The sequence below is a fragment of the Hemibagrus wyckioides genome, linkage group LG22, assembly GCF_019097595.1.
Source record: "Hemibagrus wyckioides isolate EC202008001 linkage group LG22, SWU_Hwy_1.0, whole genome shotgun sequence".
Lineage (NCBI taxonomy): Eukaryota > Metazoa > Chordata > Actinopteri > Siluriformes > Bagridae > Hemibagrus > Hemibagrus wyckioides.
In genome coordinates this window covers 12781322-12807563 of record NC_080731.1, presented here as the reverse complement: position 1 = coordinate 12807563, position 26242 = coordinate 12781322, and the positions used below count along the sequence as shown (strand labels likewise).

The following is a 26242-nucleotide window of genomic DNA, read 5'->3' as shown; positions in this document are numbered from 1 at the left end:
GCAACTCTCCCATTTTATACTTGCTTGTGAGCAGCACTGGGATTCAACCCCTTAGTGACTGGGTTGGATACTTGCCTGGGAATCAAACCTGGGCCTAAACAGTGAGAGCACTGGGATCCTGCTGCTGGACCACCAGGGAATAGACACAAAGATTATTCATACTCAAAAAATATCTAAATATAGATCTATAATGGCTTCTTAAAACACCTGTTCCTGTAAGGCTCCAAAGCGTATTAGAGAACAAACCTAAACAAACAGCATCACAAAGACCGAGGGGCATTGACAGAGTCAGAGAATGACAGGTAAGCTATGTATAGGATAGATTCTAAAATCGAGAGAGCCAGTAAAATTAGATTAGGTGTGTACTAAAAAAAATGTTAGAAAGTTCATTAGATTCTGTGGTGAGGTAATGAGTAATATGCCAGTAACACCCCTTTCCCCAATTCAAGTGCTGATCTGATCATAACAGCTTTTGACTTTCCTTCATTCATCCTTCAATAAAAAGCCTGTGCAAATAGTTGATATGACATAGAGACATCATCTAGTTATGAATTGATTTATGGTTGCAATTTGAGTGACCTTATGGTCACTCTGATCAATTCTTTTGTAGATATGACAGTTTTGCCAGTCTAATTCAATTGACCATCCTGGTCAGCTAGTGTGTGTCGATAATTTAACCATAGAGCCATAAAGCAGAGGGTGTGTAATCTCTGATTTTCCCTATTTACACTAATAAAGAGGAATGGATGATGCTTTCAAAGGTGCATGAGACTTCATTGTAACGTTCCCACTTGAGAGTGTAATGAGATTAACTCTTTAATTTAACTCTTTAACTGTTTTTTTCCACAGTTCATGAGCAAACTAAGAGATATCACTATCAATAGATGAAATATCTAGAAGAAAATTTGTGGTAGTTTAATACGACTAAGTAATGGCTTACATTTAGTCTGAGCAATTCTGGATCCCACAAAAACCTGTCTATTATATTGCTCAAATATGTGAAAGTTGGACAAATCTACAAAAAAAATGCTTCAGTCATTTGCTTGTTGAGAATTTCAAATTCGTGTTGTATACCTCAATTACATGTAAGTTTGGAGTCAATGAGTTTACTGTACTTTTCTTAATACAGAGAAATTTTTATCCACTAGAGATGTGATGGATTAAGATTTGGCTGAAAACAGAAAATGCTTATTCATGTGGTCATATAGGACTTTGAGCTGAATAGAGAGTTGAAGATGGGTGTGATCAGCCTTCTGGAAGAGGTCCTGAGAGATCCTGACCTGCTTCCTCAGGAGAGGAAAGCCACTGCGAACATTCTGAAGTAGGTCCATATTCCATTGTATAGAGTCTTTTGCATATTATATAAAGCCTATAAAGAAATCCTTGTTGTTGTTGTTGTTGTTGTTGTTGTGTCTAAAGCCATGCTTACACTGTACAAGAGAAATTTTGTCATTTGACAATTTTTCACAGTGTATTACATGATCTCTCTACGACCATGATGGCATTTCAGTTACTTCAATCTGAAACTGTTTATACGCAGGCAGCGCTCAGGTTGTGAGCCTTTAGGAACATCGGTTTTAACCTTAAATCTTAAGGTTAAAGCTGATGTTTGTTTTGATTCTGTTTCCATCATCTGGGTGTCTTTTTTTCTCTCAGTGATACAAGTTTGCTGATCAATTTAAACACTTGACAGAAGCTGGTTACTCGCTGCCTGCAGCCAGCAGCACGTGAATGTGGTTACCAAGCAACCACACCATTCTGAATATAGAATATAGTATTCTAGTATATAGTATATATATATGTATATATATATATATATATAGATGATTGTTACACTGATCATACTACATGAAGTCCAAATAGGTTTTCTGAATGTCAGAAATTCTTTGTGACCTTGTACAGGCTGATTGAGCTCATTTATCAGACATCGTTTAACCTTTCACTGTATGCTTCACACACCATTTAGCCATGACCTATTAGTTCGAGCTATTTAGTTTACATTATCACGACTAAATTGCTCCAGAATCGTGCAGCGTAAAGCCGGTTTATGTCTAACCTCTGACTTTTTACACAGTGCTCTTTCACAAGATGACCAGGATGATGCTCAGCTGAAGATAGAGGACATTCTGCAGATGGTGAGTGTTTATTTGCTTTATTTAATGTTTCTTTTCTCAACCTGCAGACACACTTGCTGGTAATAATGTAATGAAAGTCATAAGAGCTAAATTCCCTGATCCTGAGAGAGAAATAGAGCTTTTACTCATTCTGTGGTATACACTGCGAAACAACATCAGGCTGGAGGACTGATTTAGAAGCTCAAACAGCATGTCTCACTAGGCAACAGGGCTGTACTTATGGCTTTAAACAACGACAGAGAGCCTGTTGCTATTGCTTTCTTCTGTCCTCAGAGCAAACACTGAGCACTCCTTTGGGAAAGCTAACAGAAGCACTTATTCCCTCACTGCTCCATCATTCCAAAGGCGGTTTATTCACTACTACATTTCAATGCCTTCTAGCTAAGCTCCCTTGTTCATCTTAATAGACATAACTGTGTACCTGTGATAAGTTGTGTGTTATGTAATCACATCAATTTCCACTACATGTTTATATTTCCCCAAAATATGCAACCCTTTTCTTTTTTATTCGTCAAAGTGTTATGAGAGTTATCAAAACAAAAATGATTATCATACATCATTCTTTTGGCATGAATGCAACACTGTGCAAACACATCGCACCGGTGAAAGCATTTATATGTAAGACTTGATAATTACAAACCCAGCATGTGTTATCAAGACTGTGTGCATGTGTGTGTGTGTGTGTGTTGCTTATATTGTATTCTTATGTTAATTGGAAATTTGTTATGCACAACTTAAATGAAACGCAGAGTTGACTAATTCTTCTCTTAAAAATAGTTCAATTAAATATTAAATTAATAATAAAAATACATAAAAATCACACATTATATATATATATATATATATATATATATATATATATATATATATATATAAAATTAATATATCAAAGTCACAAAGCAGAGTATTTGTGGGTCCTTAAAACATCATAGTTTGCCTTTTTAATGAATTTGTCTTTCATTTGAATTTGCTTGCCTTACATATAGCGTCTTACATATAGCATATACTTCAGGTTCATTTTAAATTCATTTAATTTTTATTTTAGTTTACATACATTTGACATCACATCATTATTAAAAATTACTCACATAAAGCAGGGAACATTTTAATACCTGATCACATTTGATAAATCATTCATTTGATTTTATATGACTGAAATTGTAAGACATGATGCAAGCATTTGTTAAACCTTATAACCTTCTTAATGTTCACACAGTCTGAGTCTGACAAACTGTTATAAATTCACCGGAGACACTCTAGGTTTAATTGAGGCTAAGTTTAGCTACAAGCTAGCATAGAAATGATACATATTTTAAACATAAAAATATCAGTTTTGGGAAATGTTAATATAACAAAAATGTCTGGAAAGGTTCTTGCAGTTCAATGGAAATAGGTTTCTTTTTGCAGTTTTTCCCCCATTTCTATGAGGTTATTTTTATCATTTCTTATATTGTATGAGGTCTTAAATTAGAATAAAAAAAGCTACAACTGTGTCTTATTTTCCTTCATAAACCTTCACTTGAGAACTCAACCTCCATACTTGAGGAATGGCACAGGACTTTTTTTAAGTAGCTTTTTATTCAGGACCATTATGAAGTGTGTATGTTTTTCTTTTCCAGGCTGAATGCCCAAAGGCAGAGTGCTTTGAATCGCTGTCAGCTATGGAGATAGCTGAGCAGATCACACTTCTAGACCACATCATTTTTCGAAGCATCCCATATGAGTGAGTACTATATAGTGCATATTTGTGGTGTCAGTAGTAGTTTATTATATTATTGCTCACAGTGCACTGTAAATTCAGTATGCGAGCACTGTTTTCACGCTCAAACTATATTATATTAAAGTAGTATTTTTAATAGTCACACCAGAATATATTTCTGGTGATTGTTATGGCCAAAAATTGCAGAGGATTGTTTTAACAAAATTGTGATGCAACTTCTTGAAAACTACTTGAATTGGCAAAACTGCAAGCACAGGACTCCTCTATTACTCCTATTTTTTCTTCTATAACTCCTACCTGTGAAGACACACTTGATTCGTAGAAGGCTTTGACTGAATGTGTGTTTTGATGAAATCATGAAACAATATATCTTGGCCCAAATCTGCAAAAAAATCTGTTCTAATTTAGAGACATTGAGCTCTCCCGTGAATGTAGAAGAATTTGCTTGATTTTGTGTTAATTTCCAGGTCACAAAATCCTGGATTGAGTGACTAATGCTATACCAATACATCTTAAACTACAACGTCTTCTTTCTATTTGTATCACTGTCTTTGTCACTGTCTGCCACTTGTCTTTCTTGTGTCTTCACTCAGGGAGTTTCTGGGCCAAGGCTGGATGAAGATGGACAAGAATGAAAGAACCCCTTACATCATGAAGACCAGCCAACATTTTAATGATGTGGGTGCAATAAAACATTGCATTTGCTTCTTATAGTAAACTTCTCATTTGCAGTATAATTGTATGATTCTCATAATTGTTGCTCTCTCTCTCTCTCTCTCTCTCTCTCTCTCTCTCTTTCTATGTAGATGAGTAACCTGGTGGCCTCCCAGATCATGAGCCACACAGATGTAGGCTCCAGGTCGAGCTCCATAGAGAAATGGGTGGCTGTAGCTGATATTTGCCGCTGTCTGAACAATTACAACGGTGTCCTGGAGATCACCTCTGCCCTGAACCGCAGTGCCATCTACAGGCTGAAAAAAACCTGGGCTAAAATCAGCAAACAGGTCAGGGGTTGAGCATTGCATTCATTTTCAGTCATTCTGTCTGTCTGATGTCAGTGTGTGGAAGTGTGGAGCTGCAGAGGACAGATTACAGATTAAGCATCATTAATCCTGTGTACAGATTTATCTTTCTGTGTGACTTCTGTGTGTGTGTGTGTTTTTTTTTTTGTCTCTGTGGACAGACGAGAGCACTCATGGATAAGCTGCAGAAGACCGTGTCATCAGAGGGACGATTCAAAAACCTGAGGGAAACCTTGAAAAAGTGAGAATCTGATAACATCATCTGACTGGTTAGAAGGTGTTGATTCATTTTCAATAATAGCACCTCTGACTGCAGTGCCAGCTGTAATCCAGTCCCAAGGTTATTTTCATTTGCTTGTTAAAGTATGTTATCGTTTCTATAGTAACAGTACACAAGGGGACCTGTTTACGTGTATGGCAGATGCTCCATATAATCTGATTACTACTACTACAACTACTGCTATTACTACAACTACTAATAATAATTTCCACTATGGGGGTCTTTAGGACAGAGCGATTTGCACTTCACTGTTTCTTGGCAACATGACCAGCTGCTTGTTTTTGTTCCAAGAGAAAAAAAAAGAGAGGCTGGTGAGAGATATGCTGTTTATAGCTTTTATAATGTAACACTATGTCCACACATACACTGATTTTATCTCTGCAAGTCACCAGTCACTATACTATGAAGTCGCTGGTAGGCGTACCTACTACCGGTTGCCATAGTAACAATGTTTATCAGTGGGTAATGCATCTAGCATTCCATTTAACAACAAATCTGTTTTTTGCTGTTAATATTAAACATTCTGGACGTCACCAGTGTATAAATGCATCATATCATTTGAGAGTCTTCACTCGCATTGGTAGTGGCTGCACTAAGTCACTCCATACTTACTCATGTCATGTTGCTGTCATTCACTCAGCCATAAATGATCTTCGGTCGCATGGTTGCTTACTCCCTGAACGAGTGAACGTAGTTTGAACATAGTAATAACTAGCGCTAACTTGACTAGCAAGCATTCCACAGCATTAAATATAGTTGTAAACTGATACAAATATATGATGCACCATTCTTTAATTGATCACTGTATTCACTAGCAAATTGCTGTGGCATAGGAGGAATACAACACATCTGTTATAGGGAAATAATACACTTCATAGTGGTAACAGTAACTCTTTTGCACCACGCTACATCACGCCACCCAGTCATTGATTACTTTACTATAACAACACATCCTACTGTGTTTAATGCCTTACATATTTGTCCATGTGCTGTTTAGCTGCAATCCACCATGCGTCCCTTATCTGGGTATGTACCTGACAGACCTGGCGTTTATTGAGGAAGGAACCCCAAACTTTACCGAAGAGGGCCTGGTCAACTTCTCGAAGATGAGAATGGTAAACGTAAACAATACTTGTTCGTGCTCACAGCTGAGTTGTCATGTTTCTACACTGGCTTTAGAGTGTTCATGTTTCCATGACAGATTTGTTCTGTTTGTTCTGACAGATATCTCATATTATTCGCGAGATCCGACAGTTCCAGCAAACTCCGTACAGAATAGAGCACCAGCCGAAGGTGAGTCAGGTCGTGACTAGATGATCGATCTGTCTTTATATCTATAATGAATAGATTTTACAGATCTAACATACAGACCAGTGGAAGGTATTACACAGCAAGAATGTTTTGTTAACTAAGACTAAATTTTAACCAGACAATTAACTATGGGATTATTGTTCAGAATGCTATCACAAATACACAAAATGTCGTTGTTGTTGTCTTTCGGCTGCTTCCTGTTCAGGGTTGCTACAATGGATCGTCCATTCCACATATTAGATTTTTACCCCAGGTTTTTACCCCAGATGCCCTTCATGATACAATCCTCCTGTTTTATTCAGGCTTGGGACTGACACTGAGAGTTAACTCCTCAGTGGCTCAGGCTACGGCAGCGGGGGCATGGGATCCTGCCACCGGACCACCACTAAATATTGTTGATAAATAAAATTGAATTAAAGTTGCCATCTTAGACCATGCTGTGTACTCAAACAGATTGTGTTGTAAATCTGGTGTTCAGGGTTGTTAAGATTTATTTCTAATTCTTCTTCTTGTCAGGTCACACAGTACCTGTTGGATAAGGCCTTGATCATGGATGAAGACACCCTGTACGACTTGTCTCTAAAGATCGAACCCAGGCTTCCTGCTTGACCCGCAGACTCGACACAAGGATCTCCGTCTACCAAACATGCTTCACTTTCGCCAGGCTTTACTGACGCCATGATGTTTGCCATGGTAAAGCGTTACCGGTGTGGAGAATAAGGAGTCAATGAAGAGAAGCAGAAAGTCGTAGTTTGAAGTTTGCTGAAGATAAATAAGAAGTCCACTGCCACTGTGCTGAGTGTTCAGGTGAAAGCAGTGAATATGTGGTGATGAGAACGAAAAAGAAATGTAGCATGTACAGCAGCAGAACTCTGTTGGCAGAGGAGAGTGCTTCAAGTACTGTTCTCTCATAGCTCATGCTGGTAACTTTGTGCGTGTTTAAGACTGTGGGTTTTGTCTTTCACCCTCGTCTCTCCAAGTCAGAAGTCTCCGAGCCACATAGCAAATGAGGACATGCTTGGTACTTCCATTTGTTTTGTCATTTTGCCAGTCTGACTACATTTATGTCTGTTTTTGCCACAGGAGAGTTGCAGTTGAACCAAAACACTAGATTGTTATTGAGCGGCTGAGTTTGTCAGGGGAAGCATGAGGAATGTACAGTAGCTCTTTCCAGATTACATTTTATGAAGATGCGGCTTTGTGAAATGTTTTCTGCTTTGTTTTTGATCCACTTGAATGATATAATGATAATTTAGCAGAATTCTATTCAAAATAAATCATTATTAATAATATATATATATATAATTATAAAATATTGATTATTATTGGGGTGAATATAAGGTGCCTTCTTGACACAGTTTCCAACACAGTTATGATATTTTAGCCTCTATAGCAAGTTATTATCATACATTCCTAAATGATGTCAGATCCTGAGTTTTGAATTTAGCTTTAAAAATATTCAAGCATTCCTTGTTGTATTCGGATCATAGAGTTATATATGAAAAGCTGAAAATTGCCATTTTTATTTAGTATGGCTGTAACTCAGTAGGCTGTAGCTGAGATGGTCTGTTGGTCTACACAATTTATTACCCCCATTAACCTTCTGTGCACACAACTATAGGTCCACAGCTGAGCAGATATTATTTGTCTGATCGTAATCTAATAATCTAATAATCTAATAATCTAATATAATAATAATAATAATAATAATAATAATAATAATAATATTTTGCCAGCAGAGTAGAGGGGGCTGAGAAATTGTGTTTGGCAAGAGATGAGCTACATTCAGTAATTGTACAACTACAAAATTCACCTTTATGATCACTGAACCTGATCCAACATCTAATGAGTGCAAGGAGACGGTCTATAAATAAAAGTGTATTCTTATCACACATACAGAAGGTGATATACAGACAAGAAATTCATTTTAAAAATAGCTTTGGGAGGGGTTCAGATTGTAGCATTTCATTAAGCACAGAAATAATGCTTAGGTCATTTTGCACTCTGTTATTATTAGAGCTGATGACATGAGGAATGCTAATCTACGGATGGCTGATTCTGAGAAATATTTCAGTTCCAAATGCAGAATGGACTAAATCCAGACTGGCCGTTGTTAATGCCACCGATTTGGGGTAGCTGCTCGATTTCTTTCACTACGTTCCACTAAAGTGGTTGTGTCAGTCTTTTAATTGTTTTGCATGCAACAGATCATGTTTGCATGCTTGAAGACTACATGAAAGATGTTCTGTGTTGATGTTTCACAGCTGTATAGTCTTTCTTCAAACCTCAGAAGAACAATAGATGACTTTCCAGTGGACTGCACTTTTCTTTTCACCCTTTATGCTCATGAGAACTGGAAGTTTCATATGCATATGCTGGCAGAGAGCTGTCAATCTGGCCATAAAAATATTATCTACCACTGTGCTATACGAAGACAATATTATTTTTGTCGGACAAAATTAGATTCAGATCGATTTCTCTTGTTTGAGTGTGTGGTTGTGTACATTGAAGAGAAACGAGGAAGGTTTTAGTAGTGTATGGGTTGCACTTTCAGCAATGTAGCGTTGCTTACCTGAGTGTGTTACAGTAATATTTATTTCCACACCTATTTATTTGAACTTTTCTGTATATAGTATGTCACACATAGGATTATGTTATGGTGGTTTTTATTATTAACATGATACTTTGATTTTGCAATGATTTTTCCAAGCACTTCTAGTGTACTGTTCCACTTTGCAAAATCAGACAAAAGAAATGTAGCATATGGGATTGGATTTCTGTCATTTATAATGCTTTTTTTGTTTCATTTCAAATTAACAGATGTATGTAATGTGCATCTTGGCATTGCATTGCTGTTGTGCGCTGCATGTTGGTGCATGTCTAAGCTGGACATGTATGTATAGCTTCAGCACTACAGATCCAGGCTTTCATTTGAAATAAAACTTCATGCTCATTGGGAATCCCGTCTCTGTTTTTTTTGGTCCTTGACGACAGACAGCTACTGCCACCTAGCGGTTAAAAGCAGCATAGCCGTGTTCTGAAATCATACCTTCAACGGTGTATTTCAAACTGTACAACACAATACAATACAATACAATAGCATACTATACTATACTACATGTATACTATACTATACTATACTATACTATACTATACTATACTACATGTATACTATACTGTACTATATTATACTATTCTATACTATATTGTACTATACTATTCTATACTATTCTATAATATACTATGCTGTACTATTCTATACTATACTATGCTATACTATACTATACTATACTATACTATACTATACTATACTATACTACATGTATACTATACTATACTGTACTATATTATACTATGCTATACTATTCTATACTATATTGTACTATACTATTCTATACTATACTATACTATACTATACTATACTAACACAAGGATAAACTGTGTTAAATTTTGCTTACAGCAGAGCCAACTTTAAGTGAAATATGATTGGACACCCATAAATCCTGATATAGTTTTTTTTTTATCCCCACTAGAAACAATGCTTCACCAAATATGATACATTTAACATGAAGATTATACATTGGTAATGTAAACTGTCAATAAATAAATAAAGAAAGAAGTTGATTAGTTAATTAATAAAGAATAATAATAATAATAATAATAATAATAATAATAATAATAATAATAATAATAATAATAATATAACGTCTAGAAAGCAGCATGTTTGACTGTCCGCTCCGACTTAATTTTACATTTTAATTTTGTAATGATTTAAATTATTTGAATATTGCATTATTTTTGCATTTATGTGTGAATCCATTTAGCATTCCTGAAGTCATCCAATAATTATTATGAAAAATGTACATTTGTATGTCCTACATCATTGACTCAACACTATTACCTAAACACATTCACCCCTATACACTGCTAAGTTGGAATATTCCACACAGGTTCAACAGGAAGTTAAGCCATCCCAATTTCAATTCAATTCAATGTATTTGTACATTGACATTGTCTCAGCTTAACAGAAGCAATTATAAAGTTTATGGTTAAGTTACTATTCATCCCTAAAGATTTATCCCAGTTGAGCAAGCCTGAGGTGACATTGGGAAGGAAAAACTGAACCCTGAGATGATATGAGGAAGAAACCTTGAGAGGAACCAGACTCAGCAGGGAACCCATCCTCATTTGGGTGACACTGGACAGTATTAATTAATTAATTAGTATTAATTAATATTACTAATTAATTAATACTAATTAATTAGTAATATTATTATTACAGTAATATAATATAATAATAATGTCCTTTCTTCAACAGTTTATAGTTACAAAGAATGGTGCAACCAAGAGCTTTTGAGTAACTAGTAGGTCAGTGTAGTTTCTGAGTTCATTATAGACTTAGCACTAATTCCTTCCTGCTGAAAGCTGACTGAGTCTGATAGTCTCCAAGTGGTTCTTTCCACAGCAGTCCCCGGGGTCACAGGCTGTCCACGCAGATCTATCCCCAGCAGCACTGAACACCACCAAGCGACGAGACTCCAACCAGGGGTAGAGTGTCTGGATATATCAGGCAGGCTCACTCTTTTTTTCTTTATTTTCAATAATATTGTGTTACTGACAGATGAGGTGGTCACTTTGGAAGTACAAGCATATGTTTTTACAAATTATACATTAGAAACCATATTGTTATTTAAAGTATAGAATCATTTTAAGCAAATCATTAGAATGTCCTCAATGCCCTCATGTCATTAACATGGATGATAGTTTTGAGTATTGATTTAGTGAATATTTTTATTCTGTGGTACAGCAAAGAAACAAGCAAGCAAAACCATTAAGCCTGTTACACTCAGTCCAGTTGCTAATTTAAAAATTCATTCGCCCATTAAAGCATGCCAGTTCAATTTCCTGAAGCACAAGTGTGATGAGAAACACTATTTGGGTGTATACAAGTAGCAGCTTCATGTAACTTGAGCAGCTTGTACTCAGTAATGTGGGGTTGTCTTCAGCATACCATTGAGATTAAACTTTAGTGTGGTTAACAGGACAGTGTGTTCTGATCTAGTGTCAGGGAAAGGGCATGTCCTAGTGGCTCTGAAACACTCCTTCAGCTTTCCTTTCGTTTTTATGCTCATATATTATCCCAGTGACCACTATCAACCCTCTGCTGGCTATGCTAGCTTTTAATGTAGGCCATATTTCACTGGCAGGTTGACCTTTTCCCTCTCACGCTGTCTCACTCATTTTCTCTTTATCCTACTCATTTTTGCTCATCTCTTTGTTTTGTACTGAAAGCAAAACGGGTTTGGAGCTTGTCTGGAGCTAGGAACATCTACAAATCTGTCAAGTAGAATCTATGTTACTCATCAGGTAACATGCTAGCAAGCATGAATGCATCAAAAAGGACAATTCCAACCAGCAGTCTGACTGAAAATAACAAATTTGTGTACCGTGCTAAGTGCTTGAGAAACTAGACTGTTAAATCCATGCTACAAATCATCCTTGATGTCCTCCCTGGGAACTAAATTTGGCATCCAAGATAAAAATGATTTGGACGGAAGTCAGCAAGATGACTGCCAAGGATCAATCATTCATTCATCTTCAGCAACTGCTTTATCCTGGTCAACCATGCGCTTGATCCAAAGCCTCTCTCGGCAAAACGGCGATCGAGGCGGGAATACACCCAGGATGGGATGTCAGCCTTCTTCATCTCAGGGCACCATGTACACACACACACACACAGACACACACATGCACACACACACACATTCACAACTAAAGTCAATTTAGCAAAGCCGATCCACCTCGGAGCTGGGAGGGCTGCCAAGGATCAAGAACAGAAAAAATTAATATGTGCAGTATGTTGCAAAGGTCAATAAATAAAACCAAGGCCACTCCCTTCTTCCATCCATAAAGTGAGGTGTATGCCAACAAGATGCACTATCATCACCAATGTTCTGTATATACCTCAGTGCCTTCAGCTCATATCAACAATTATTCTATGGGTGGTGTATTTAACTCCCAATAATGATAGTCCTAATGTATTATTATGTATATGAAACATAAAGAATATATACCTGTAGATATTAACAAAGGGGTGAATTTGAGCCCTGGGTGAACAAAAACAGCAGTGATGATTAAAAGTGATACCTTCCTATAGAAAGAAATGCAAAAGGCTAGAGACGTATTAGAGACTAAAAGATGAATTATAGAGACCTCTTGCCTTTAGGTTTACACACCGGTTTCACATCATTCCAAGGTTGGTTAAAAGCCAAAGCTTCACCTTTAACATCTAATACAAAACTCATTTGAAGATTAATGTGTTTGATACGAATGTCTCTTTGGTGCTGGGATTTTAGACCTTTAGGTCACAGAGACCTGGTCGAGAATATCTTAATATGAGAGACTGTAGTGGTTGCAGCAGCATGATGTATGTGAGAGGGACAGAGAGGGAAGCATTTCAGAAGGGTGGAAAATTACCTTGTGGAGAACGCTCTGTGTGTGTACGTGATTGCGTGTGTATCCAGTATGTGTGGAAAGACCATGAGGTTTTGACCGAGCTGAAAAGCAGAAAGCTCAAGGGCAAAGTGTCCTGACAGTAGGGAGGTGCATAGGCCCTCACATGCTGTCAGTAGAAATAGGATTGGCTGCTGGGATGAGCTCTTATTGCCAGCGTGGCCCTGTGTAAGCTCACTAGCTGCCTGCTGGAGCTACCTGCTGGACTGTGGGTGTGTGTGTTTGTTTTTAGGACCTTTCCCCTTCTCTCTAAAGGTGAGTACAAGAAATCAAAACAACTTTCATAGTTGGCAACTGGATAGTGAATTATCTCACAGGAATTTATATATATTGTATATATATATAATATATATATATATTGAAAATGCAATATGATTTATAGTTATGTGTTACCGTGACTGATAGGATAAGCAGGATAGAGGATTATGGCCACAGTAATCAGTGAGTTCATGTATTTTCTAGTATTATTGTCCATTTACATTTAATTTTTTTTTTTTTAACGATTTCACCAGTGTAGTAAAATACAACTCTAGAGTGTTCTTAAGAAAAGAATGTCCTTCAAGGATTCTTTAAAGATTCATTCGATGATTAAGGGTTCTTATACTCCTTAAAGGTTTAACACTTTCTGACAGAGAAACACTGTTGTTAGGTTTACAGAATTTTTAATGCGTCCCACAGACAGACCCCAAGTATCAACCATATCAAAGTATTTTTTTAAAACCACAAAGATTCCTGTTTTCTCAGTGCTAAGAGGACTTTACTTCTTTCTGAACTGTCTCTGACGTCTCAATGCTGTCGGTTAACGCTGCAGGTCATGCTCACACTAGGGCCTCTCTCTCCCTCTCGTGTCTGTTTGTAAGCCCTTCTGACCGATCTAGAATGTCACTGTAGATCATGCGGTCAGTTGAATTAAAGCCAGCAGGGACTTGGCAGTAATTCCTAAGCTACACCTGTTGCTATAATACTGCCTTCCCTGCTCAGCTCAAGTGTAAAACAGTGCTTGTCTTTGACCAGGATTACTAATGCTTCCTGCAACAGTTTTCTTATAAAGTCATAATCATGATGTTATTTGTAGTTATGGGTGCTTGACCATGACTCGGTGTCATCTGTTTTTATATTTTAAATTCTAATCTTGGTTGGCGTAATGTCTAAATGTGTAAAAATATGCCATGACTTTCACGAGAATTCAAGGTGGTTTGAATTTCTCATACCACACATGTGCTACAAGACACCCAGGCCCAGGACATCTATGACCCTGTGAAATTTGTGATGGCATACATTATCATGATGTGACGTTCAAAGGAACATATGGTACAGGAGTAGTTGAGAAGATTGATATGGTTGCAAAGAATTGCAACCATATCCATATAAAATAATTTAAAATATAAATTATAATATATAAAAAAAAAACACTGACGAACATATGCAGCATTTTATTATGCAGGAATTATAAACCCCCTAGCTTTCCTAAAAGCCTTTTTTGTAAGGATGTTGTTTATAAGCCTCAACATGTTAAAGTCTAACCTGGTTTATTGTATGGAGAAAAAATTGACAAGGATTTTCACATTTTGTGGAGACAATCACCCATTTAAATTCCACAGACCTTCTTAGCACGGGTTTATTATATAGTATCATTGTCCAGCTTTTCAAATATTATGCTCTTTCTTCAAAAGTGTAGAATATTACTCTGAATTTTGCACATAAAGCCTTTCATTCCTGGACCTCTATTTATAATCCTGCTTGTTTTTGAGGTATTTAGATTTAAATGAATTCAATTTCATTTAACCAACCAGTCAATGGGTTAGCAACAAATATCTTATAATAAATAAATGGAACATTGATAATGATGTTTTCTGATTTCCACCAAAATAAAAAAGGTATCCTCTGCTTATGCTTTGTGGTTTCATTTGAAATCTACTGTTGTAAACTACACATTTTTCTTTTAAAAAGCTTTCCCTAGTAGTCAGGTGTTCCACAAAGATCCTCTGCCACATCTTGTGCTGACCTTTCCAGAGGTTTGCGGATCTGCTTGGACACCTCTCTTAAATATTTCGATCCAATTACTCCCAGAGCAGCTCTGCTGGGTTAAGGTTGGCTGACTTGGCTGCCCGTTTCATTACAGACAGCACTATCACCTTCCTCTCCAAAAATCTCTTGCACAGGTTTAGAAAAAAAAGACAATATGGCTTGGAATTGTTGGCAGGTACTGTATATTACAGTTTCCATTCCAATTATCTGGCTGCAGCTTTAAAAAAAAAAAAAAATCCAGCATCTTACAAGCTTCTTCAGTTTGTCCCTCTAGGGGAAGCCTTAAAGATCCTCAGTTAATAGAGTGCTTCCTTATCAATGAAATTAAACAGAAGCTTTAGGAAGCTAAAAACCCTTCATTATCAGAAAAGCTCAGAGGATTTACATTTTCTTTGTTAAGGAAACTTTCAAAAGGTTACTAATGGGTTTGCCCCTAGTACAAGACAAGTATTTCTCTACACTTCACACAGGTTAGAGTTGACAGGATATCTGGGCAGTAAGGATGGCCAGCACCTTCACTCGAATGCTGTCCGGCCGTACCACGGCTATGCTTATGGCCAGCGTGGGCGCCGGCACCCTGGCATCTGGATATCTGATGGATGAATCTGGTGTCTCTGCTGCTGAGAGGAAGAAACTTTATCCAGCCAGGTGAGGACTTTATAATTGACATCTTTTACTCATATATTAAATCCCTTTCAAGATAAAGAGCCTCTACAAATATAATTAAACCACTCAGATGCTAAACGAACCCTATATACAAATCAAATTTCAGCAATTCCAAACTGCAGAGCGTATAATTCCAAGATTAAACTAATTTCACTGATGAGGCCATTGAAATTAAATTATGTCAGTCATTTCCCACCATTTCAGCCAGGTCTATGAGAACTGTGTGAAATGGTCAGCTTATAGATTCATATATATCCTGAGGAACTTTGACACACTTGGATTTTGGTTATGGGTGTTATAGGTCACTTCCACTAAAAGAAAGTCACACTCTGCTCCACTGTTCCTGCCAAACTTTACATGCAGGGAAATATGATCCCATTTCAGGAGGCCTGAAGCTACATGTACTGTGTGGTCCACGCATACATACACACACACACACACACACACACACACACTGTACTAGATAAAAGGAATTTTATAAAAAGTGCTGGCTGTTTTTGGTTGCAGTACCTATTTGCTTATTTATTAATGTATTCCATCTAAAATTATGCCACAATGTTATTTCAATTGCTTATAATCACGCTTTCTCAAAAGATTCACTTTTGAGTCTGGTTCCTCTTATGGTCTCTTTCAAATGTCATCTGAAAGAGATTTTCTTTGGCATTTGTCATTACAGATCATTTATATCCTGAATTTATAGATCTCTGTAAAGCTGCTTTGTGACAATGTACAGTAATGTACAGTAATGTAAATGTGACAGTGTAATGTACAGTAAAAATTTAATACAAAAAACATTTGCTTTATCAGTTTGTTTGCATGAATGTATGGTTTTGAATTTCACTTTTCCATTTTGCATCGATATTGCATAGCTCTGACTACCCAGATCTGCGCAAGCACAACAACTGCATGGCATCTGCTATGACCCCTGCCATCTATGCTCGGCTGAGGGACAAGGTCACTCCAAACAACTGGACGCTGGACCAGTGCATTCAGACTGGGGTGGACAACCCTGGGCATCCCTTCATCAAAACTGTAGGCATGGTGGCAGGTGATGAGGAGACCTATGAGGTATGTAAGCTATGTACTGCCGGCTTGGCATGTTAGCATGATTCTAGTTGGTTATAGAGAAAAGACTGTTTTGCTTTTTCACCCAGATGGTCAAGTTCTCTGAAAAGATAAGCTCTTGGGCTTAGCTGCTTGTAGTAAGCCTATTTTTGACCTGTGTTAATAAACAGTGTTGTAATCCTCAGGTGTTCGCTGACCTTTTTGACCCAGTCATCAAGGACAGGCACAATGGCTATGACCCCAGGACCATGAAGCACCCAACAGATCTTGATAGTTCAAAGGTAGAAGATTCTTCTCTCTGTTTTGAGGCTAAAAAGATCATTTCTTCAATTTGACAGTGAATTCTGTATACTGAGTGTAATACACAATATCGCTGTCTGGTGCAGATCACCTCTGGGATTTTTGATGACAAATATGTGCTGTCATCCCGTGTGCGCACTGGCCGCAGTATCCGTGGCCTCAGTCTGCCCCCAGCCTGCACACGCGCTGAACGACGTGAGGTGGAGAGAGTGGTCGTCCAGGCTTTGTCTGGACTTAAAGGAGATCTCTCAGGAAAATACTACAGTCTGACTGAGATGTCTGAAAAGGACCAGCAACAACTTATAGATGTAAGACCAGTTGAATGTTACATATACAGCTATCATTCATCATCCTTGATTCTTCATCTTCCTTGATTCTCAATATATAATCAGCAAATTAATTTAGACAATATTTAATTATTGGAGCTCAAAGAAAAAAATTTCTAAATATTAATCAATTTGAAGTTTTGCAAACTCCTTACTAACACAAACATTGCTGCTCTTGTCGCATGCTGGTTCCTCTCAGGAGCACTTCCTTTTTGATAAGCCAGTGTCTCCTCTCCTCACTTCAGCTGGTATGGCCAGAGACTGGCCTGATTCTCGAGGCATTTGGTAAGGTGTAGTGAATAGTTATTAGTGGGTAATGTGTAGTAACAGCAGTCTGTAGTACACAGATTTATACTTTAGACTGAGATTGTAATGTAAGCTTTGCTTAAGAATTATCAACAGAGACCTATTCAGCTTTAACCACAGAGCTCAAAGACCAGCAGGCTGTGGAATATTACTAATATGTGTCCTGTTATAAGGAATTAGTCAATAAGGGAATGTGGGAAGTGTGAGTGTGGGAAGTTGTGTAACAATATGTCCAGAGGTGCTTTACCTCTTTTATACCACAGCAATTTGTAATGATTGCATGTTTATATTTACATTATAGTAGTTGCCTCCTGGTGGTCCAGCGGCAGGATCCTGCGCTCTCATTTTTGTGGCCCAGGTTCGATTCCCAGGCAGGGGGCTAACCCAGCCACTGAAGAGTTAACTCGCAGTGCCAGCCCACATTAAATAGAAGGGTTGTGTCAGGAAGGGCATCCGGCATAAGACCTGTGCCAGATTGAAACATGCGGACAAAATGATCTGCTGTGGCGACCTCAAACAGGGAGCAGCCAAAAGAAGAAGAACAACAACAACAATTTAATATTATATTAGTTATTTTTCATTTTGTGAAACAGCCACAAAACAAGTTCATTCTTGTTATCATTTATATTTTAAACAGTCTACAAACAGTAATTTCTTCACTAGATTCATTTTTAAGCTAATAAAACAGAAAATACAACTTTGTTTGTTTGCATGTTTTTGAGAAACCACAAAGCCACCTGTCCAGAAAGTTATAGCTTTACCTGTGACTGTTAAAAAACACTGAAACTGGAGACTCTTTCCAAAAATGCTCCTTACAGGAAGCTTCACCATATTAACAATTACATCATATAGTGGAATGTCCAGCATACACGTTCTTGTGTCAGTTGTTATTATAGAAATTACACTGTATTACAATGAGCACATTAATATGCAACATGCTGTTGGATCTATCGTCTGAGCTGCTCTTATAGAAAACACAGAATTTAATTTAAAGTTTTTATGACCCTTCCCCCTTGATTTGTTCAACCCCTTTCTCACCTTTGTTCCTAATTGGTCTATTCATCCCAGGATCACTTCCTATTTGACAAGCCTGTCTCACCCTTGCTGACTTGTGCGGGGATGGCTCGTGATTGGCCCGATGCCAGGGGGATCTGGTATGGTGCATGAGACTTGCACCACCAGACTGCATGCACATGTGTGTGTGTGTGTGTGTGTGTGTGTGTGTAATTTTTTAGAAATATATCGATCCACTAGTAGTATGGAATTGCCCTGGAGTACTGGATAGGTATTGAGTAGGATCCAACACTGGCAGAATTTGATGCATGTGATGTTGGCAATACTGTAATACAGATCATGAATGTGGAATATAGACAGAGATTAGCCTTAAGGTGTCTTCCAGTGCACTTAAACTTGGCAACAAAAGCTTGCAGATAGTTGTCTTGGTTACTAAGAGATTCTGATCAGTTTCTGGTTATCAGTCAGTGCTCACAGCTCTGCTATCAGAATCATACTGAAAGTGGAATAATGCACATGTTATTGATGCATAGCTTTCAAATTACTGTGCTGTAGTCCTGACTGATATGTTTGGCTAACATATTAGTCTTATATATGGTATGCTAATAAGGCATTTTGTAAGCTTTCTAAATACATAATGATGTTCGAGATGAAATCTTGTTATTTGAAATTCTAAACCTGATGGATATGTTATTTTCCCAGGCACAACAATGAAAAAACATTCTTAATCTGGATCAATGAAGAGGACCACACCCGTGTCATCTCCATGGAGAAGGGTGGCAACATGAAGAGAGTCTTTGATAGATTCTGCAGAGGTCTAAAAGAGGTATCACTGAGCACAAGAAAATCATGTTCCTTTTGCTTGACAAACAGCTATATGATTTTGTCCTGGATTTGGTTTTCTTAGGTTGAGAAGCTGATTCAGGAGAGAGGCTGGGAATTCATGTGGAATGAGCATCTCGGCTACATCCTGACTTGCCCCTCCAACCTGGGAACTGGACTAAGAGCTGGAGTCCATGTGCGCCTACCTCTACTTAGCAAGGTACTGTGTGCTAAATCATGCATGAATCGTTTGATTATAATCATTTGATCAAGGTACAGTGAACTGATTTATGTACGAATCATTTGATAATAGAATCAAATGACTCTCAATCTTCCTAACCAAGGTACAGCTAAAGGGATTGTATTGTGAATCGTTTGATTATAGAATCAAATGATTCCACAATCCTCCTCATTAAGGTACTGCTAAAGGAATCTTATGAATGCAAGTACTGCGAGATGAATCATGCATGAATCGTTTGATTATTGAATGAAATGAATCTACAATCCATATCAAGGTATTGTGAAATGAATCTGACACGACTCATTTGATTATAGAATCAAATGATTCTAGAGTCGTCCTCAGAATGGTAGCCTGAGCTAAATCATGCATGAATCGTTTGATTTTGAATTCTGATTATAATCTGATTATAAAATCTGATTTCACAATAATGAACTTTAAATGAAACTGACCATTAGACAGCGTGAAAGTGAAATGTGATTTTATGAGATGTTATTCATGCCATTTTTTTTTACCACCTCAGGACCCCCGCTTCTCTAAGATCCTGGATAACCTCAGACTACAGAAGCGTGGTACAGGTGGGGTGGACACTGCTGCTGTCGGTGACATATTCGATATATCTAACCTTGACCGTCTGGGCAAGTCTGAGGTAAGTATCCTGCTCATGCCTTAGGAAGAAATCTTCCCCCAACACCTTAATAAGATTGATCAGTGGAAATGGTAAATCCTCAGACTGGAGTTCAGACTAAGTCTATTATACTGGAAGATGAAGGCGAATCAGAGGGCACACAGAGACAGACCCATTACGACCACAGTCACACAACATATTGACTTGATTTGTGACAGCTGCCAAGATATTTCAATTCAAGTTCACACCACGTGTCAATCTAAAAATAAAAATCCTGTCCCCATGGAAAACCATTACATAAAGCACAAGTCACTAAAATGCCATAACTTCTTATCCCATAATTCCTTGTGGAATTTAGTGTTATATTAATCTGTGTGTGGAAAATTACTGTATAATCACTGCTGTGTTTCTAAACTAGATGCTCAAAGCTTTCCTTCGTTTCAGGTCGAGCTTGTTCAGTGTGTGATCGATGGGGTCAACTTTCTGATTGAATGTGAGAAGAAACTGGAGAAAGGCCAGGACATCAAAATCCCACCACCCATTGCTCAGTTCAGGAAATGAGCATCTTCCATCTGAGTATGTCCAGTTGGGAGCTAGGCTGATGAGAAACCCACAGGCCATGCCCTCTGCAATCTCCACTACTACTGCAGGTCTTACTGGAAATCTCGTTCCAATAAATCCTCCTAATAAAACAGCTCTGTGGTTTTGGTGGATTTTGTCTAGAGCCTTCAAACGGTAATGCAATGGGTAAAATGGTTTCACTGCGTAGTAGTCAAGCCTACAGGTTAAACACATCTGAGACATTGATATATATATTTTTCTATAATAGCACAGAATGCACAAAAAGTAAGAACACGTTAACATATTAGATGAATCAGTTATGGGGAATATAACAACATTATGTTTTTTTTTTATAATACAGATGCATTTATTTGTTTAATTTAAACTATTTTATTTTGGGACTTTTTTTCTCTGCTTAGAAATCAGTCAATTTAATTATCGTATACAGTACTTATCTTAGCTAATTATATTTTGGCTAGACAGCTTAAAAAGATATGTCTAAACGTGCTCCTTTAGAGAGGGAATGTGATGGCTGGTAGTATCCAAAGAGTAAAATAACTGATAATAATAAGTCAAATTATTGGTGGTTTAAAAGATTCTGAGATTGACCATGCACAATACACTGTACTATATACACAGAGCCAATAGATTCCTTTCTTGCTATTTAATTAATCTGGATTCGATTACACTATTTCCTATCATTTACACTGCACATTGTATCTAATACAGTGTGTTAATGAACAGTTATACCGGTCCACACACCATGACCTAGCCTGTCTTGTCTAATCAGCACAAAGCTAAGACTTTCTACTGGGCTGATTTCCTTTACTGCAAGTGGATTAATGACGTGTGCCTCATAATACCATTACAACCCATAGCGGAGGGCGCATACTGTGGCATGGGGTGGAGGAAGAGTAGTATGTGTGTCCAAGCAGAAATCATTTTGCATTGAACTATGACCAGCCGTCCTTCTCTAATGCAATGCTAATCACAAATCAGTGCATTGTGGTGACTTCTCGACTAAGTGGTTACGACACTGTGTGCCATTTAGAGTGACTATTAGCACGTAGCCCAGAGGCTTGACGTGAATCCAGGTGTATTTATAGTAGGTTATTGTGTGACACTGTGGGGAATGAATGAGGAAGCATGCTGTTTTAGTAATGGTCACCAATGGACTCTGTAAGTAATGTAAGCTTTCTTCCAGTCTCTAGGTTGATTAAAAAAAATTCAATTCTCCAGCTGATAATGACAGAAATGAGTACCTATCGAGTACATATATTTATAACACGTGTTTTGTAAGGGAATACAAATGTTTCAGAAATCAAACATAAAGCACTCTTCCCAGGTGTGTAAATTATACAGTTTTATATCTTCAGTGAAGCCTCATGTTCCCTACAGAAAAGTCTCATGAACTTCACATGTGAATGATTTGCATATTTGTTCTTGTGGTTATTAAGCGCATTATATTTTACTTTTCACTCATTTTCCTTTTATTTTCATGTCATTTACACGTTTTTACCGCATAGTTTTTACCCATATAATTAATTAATTATTAATTCATTCATCATGTAATGTAGGCCTATGTGTCCCCCCACACAATTTTCCATATTACAATTAAAATGATTATTATTATTATTATTATTATTATTATTATTATTATTATTATATTTTCATGCAATTTCTCACATGATTAATTTATTTTGACATTAATGTCTGACATCTTGTGGTTTTACATTTTCAGATATGAGTTTCTCACATGATCATATACTTTATTGTTTCCATGTTTTTATTTTCACTTCAGATCATTTCATTTCAGATCTTTAACGTTCACTTTGATGTTTTGTAATTGTGATGAGGTCACATACGGTTCATATAATCATACATGTAATGTATGTGTTTTTTTCCATACCTGTTGTCAGGAAAAGGTTAAAGCAATAGGAAGCTTATGCAGAGGCTATGCTTAGTTTTAAACTATGGTCTCTGACCTGTTGTGTTATACTGAAAATCCTAATAGTAATATTATACCTTCATACACCTTCAACACACACATGCTTTGACTTTTCCTAAACAAATCTTTGACATAGCAAAAGCATAGATTTGAATATATTATGCAAAAGCCAATGAGAGTTTTCCTGAAATAATTTTCATTTTGTTTTCTTGGTAAGGCAGATTTATCCATCTTGCATGCTGTGGAATGACTGTCAGGAAACCAGCAGGTGGCAGTAAGCAAACATGAGAAAAACACTAATTCTCGCTACACTTGCTATAGACAAACACACTGTCAAATATGTTCAGTCTTAACAGGCCTAACAGGCGGGATTATTACCTAGATTTGATGTAGATTATTCAGATAAACACACTGTGAAAAATCCATCTCAAAATCATAAAGCAGCGCCTAGCTGTGATTTAAATAACTAAATAACAGAACAGATAGAATTTTATATCCAGGATTTTATCTACTTCTGTGTGTTATTTTATATCTGTTTCATCACAGGTGCAATTAAATGTAATGCATTTGTGCAGGATAATTGGGTATCAAAAACACCAGGGGATTACCAGATTATGATAGACAACCCACTCAGGTCCCAGACAGGGCCATCCTGCCGGTCACGGATGTGTGCACTGTTTGGATAGACATGAGATGGCACGCTTGTGGCTGTGACCTTCATGGTGGCTTGCTCCCCTCTCCGGCACTGATTTCTGATTTACCGCCGAGCTGTCGCTCCTGTCAGGGCCTGTGGGGTGCTTTCCATGCTCTGACAGTGGAAATCAAGGGCAAGTATAGGTGGCGAAGCAGGAAGGCTACAGCAAAGGGCATGGAGACATGTTTCAAAAGCATTGTCAGCTTCATGTGCTGAAAATACTGGGGCTTTGAAGGACTGTGATGAATCCTGTTGTGTGGCTCTTCATCAGTATTATACTGTTTGTGACTGAGACCGGGTTTAAACCACAGCTACTTACAAACATACAGGCCTAAATGACCACAATGCAAAGTTGCTGCTGTGTGTAGCTTTGAATAGATCACCAGAAGAAGGGACATTTTAGTATACTGCAAGTCCTGACACTTGATTCAACACATAATAGCTTTGGTAATTAGCTGATACACTAAATTAGGTCTTGGAGCCAGAAAGATTTAATATATGCCCAATTTACCCCACCACCACAACACTTTCTTTTTCTCTAACCCAATGCATCACTTAACAACCCCTATCTACTGACATCTTGCAATCATCTGATTATCATACAATGTTTACCATAAATTTGGCACAGTGCAGAAAATAAGAAATGTGCCTCTGTAGGGAGCAGGCAAGCACAGGAGGTTGAGGGAGTCTGGGCCTCTCAGAGCAGATGCTGAGGCTGATGATGATCGATGTGTACGCGGAGCTTGTTCAGGGACCGGGGGAGCTTTTCACACACTCTGCCCATTCTGTTGTTTCAATGAGATCTCATCCACTAATTCTCTGAGACAATTAACTTTATATGGAAAGTGAAAGACCATACCGAAACTGGCCTTTTTTTATCGGCCTGTGTTTTTTTGCCATGTAATATTTAAGTAAGGACTACAGATTTTAAATACAAATATTTACTAATGCCTTTATATACCTACAGGTAACATATTAATGGAAAAACCAACATATTTAAATCAGTAAGGCGTTAGGGCATTACAAACCACCAGAACAGCTTTAGTGTGCACTAGTATGGATTCTACAAGCCTCTGGATTAGTCCTGGATTCCTCAATTGGTTATGGTGGTGGAGAGCACAGTCAAAATTTTCCATAGGTGTTCATTTTGGTTGAGATCTGGTGATGCCCATAGAATATGATTTACATCGTTTTCGTCCTCAACAAACCATTCGGTGACCCTCAAGCCCTGTGGATGGGGGCGGGGTTATCCACTCCCATCAGGATAGAAATGTTTCATCATAGGATAAAGGTGATCAGTCAGAATAACTTTGTATTGATTTGCAGTGACCCTTTATTCTAAGAGGACAAGTGAACCCAAACCATGCCAGCAAAATGCTTCCTATCGCATAACAGAGCCACCAGTGTTTCCTTTCATTTGTCACCAGTCTGTATGTTGTGTGACTATACATCACTTATTATATGCATTATATGCAAAAGACATTATTTCCCATTGTGTTCATTTGTTTCATTTATAAAATAAAAAATGCATAGGTTATAGGTAATTTTGCAATTCCATATTGTGTGCTTATTTTACACAACTAAATATGTGTCACATTCAATTCTATTATCTTTGTCTTCAGAGCTATGCTCCTGTATTCTTTGCGACCATGTAATACAGTGCATTAATTAATTTTCATGCTAAATCTTTTTTTCCTCCATAAACAGTTATTACTACACTTGACCTACCACACACACATTGATTTGTTGATTTGTCAGTGAATGACAAGTCTCTTCTGACTGCCTGACTCCTTTTGTAAGTGCATTTACACACAAGCTGACCATTTATTGTGTCAGCGGTTGGTCAAAGCAGATATTTGTGGCCTGTAAAGCATCCCCAATGGCAACTGCTTCAAAGCACACAAAGGATGCAGGAGCAAAACATGTCTCTGATTACTCGCTAATTGGTTCCAATCCTACTCCATCCCATGTGGACAAAAAGGCATCTCTGTCGGTTGTCAATCACTAGATCTCAGTGTTCTCAGCTTTTCCTATCTCACCCTCTGAGAGATGTGTGAGTTTGTGTATGTGTGTTAGAGAGAGAGAGAGAGAGAGAGAGAGAGAGATTTATCAGTAGTCTGTACAGTATTAAAAACATGTAATTGTAATTGTGTTTTTGTGTTTTTTCATTTTCATAAATTCAGTGATTTTATATTTAATCAATATATAGGTATATTTAGAATTTAAATTTGTAAGCAGACAAAGACTATGTTTTAAGATAATTAAGAGAGGATTTAAAGGATGACAATGACCCAAGATTGGAGTACTCTAATGTACTCTAATATAGAGTCAAGTCTCAGCCTTGCAAGCCAGTGAATAATCACAATACTGGAGTGATTATTAGCAAAAACAATGTGTCATATAGCACATGCCAACATGAATCCTCATAGTCTGCTTCTAATGGTACATGATTAGAAACTGTCCATCAATGAAAGTAAATCATATTTATGTAGTGATTCATGCTGGTGATGTTTGGTATCAATCATAAGAGCAGTGTGTTCACATGTCTCAATATTCCCACATATTTTCACTTAAATGATATTCTCGTAATACATCCATGTGCTCTTCTGTGCAAAGATGGACCATTCTCAATTTTGACGTTACTGAAAATGATTTTATTCACCCA

At 37.4% G+C, this 26242-nt stretch overlaps 2 protein-coding genes across 3 annotated transcripts in view; both read left to right on the top strand.

The window, feature by feature from the left end:
• rasgrf2b (Ras protein-specific guanine nucleotide-releasing factor 2b) overlaps nucleotides 1-9428 on the top strand; it is a 69008-nt gene extending 59580 nt beyond the window's left edge. For both annotated transcript variants that reach the window (XM_058375418.1, XM_058375417.1), the window contains 9 exons: nucleotides 1209-1321; nucleotides 2075-2135; nucleotides 3755-3858; nucleotides 4449-4533; nucleotides 4662-4859; nucleotides 5039-5118; nucleotides 6155-6272; nucleotides 6382-6450; nucleotides 6985-9428. In XM_058375418.1, coding sequence (XP_058231401.1) covers nucleotides 1209-1321; nucleotides 2075-2135; nucleotides 3755-3858; nucleotides 4449-4533; nucleotides 4662-4859; nucleotides 5039-5118; nucleotides 6155-6272; nucleotides 6382-6450; nucleotides 6985-7077 — 921 coding nt within the window. In that variant the 3' untranslated portion in view covers nucleotides 7078-9428. The remainder of the gene's footprint in view (nucleotides 1-1208; nucleotides 1322-2074; nucleotides 2136-3754; nucleotides 3859-4448; nucleotides 4534-4661; nucleotides 4860-5038; nucleotides 5119-6154; nucleotides 6273-6381; nucleotides 6451-6984) is intronic.
• Nucleotides 9429-13077: 3649 nt separating this feature from the next.
• On the top strand, nucleotides 13078-21068 carry ckmt2b (creatine kinase, mitochondrial 2b (sarcomeric)). The gene is made up of 10 exons (XM_058374351.1): nucleotides 13078-13236; nucleotides 15480-15657; nucleotides 16545-16743; nucleotides 16926-17021; nucleotides 17127-17348; nucleotides 18741-18826; nucleotides 19389-19512; nucleotides 19594-19728; nucleotides 20270-20395; nucleotides 20819-21068. The coding sequence occupies exons 2-10, from the start codon at nucleotides 15512-15514 to the stop codon at nucleotides 20933-20935; spliced, it is 1251 nt and encodes a 416-aa protein (XP_058230334.1). The 5' UTR covers nucleotides 13078-13236; nucleotides 15480-15511; the 3' UTR covers nucleotides 20936-21068.
• Nucleotides 21069-26242: the final 5174 nt, after the last annotated feature.

Coding starts and splice junctions, on each gene's coding strand:
- ckmt2b (XM_058374351.1), top strand. CDS start 15,512: ATGGCCAGCACCTTCACTCGAATGCTGTCCGGCCGTACCACGGCTATG. Junction 15,658..16,544: donor AAGAAACTTTATCCAGCCAG/GTGAGGACTTTA, acceptor GATATTGCATAG/CTCTGACTACCCAGATCTGC. Junction 20,396..20,818: donor ACCGTCTGGGCAAGTCTGAG/GTAAGTATCCTG, acceptor CCTTCGTTTCAG/GTCGAGCTTGTTCAGTGTGT.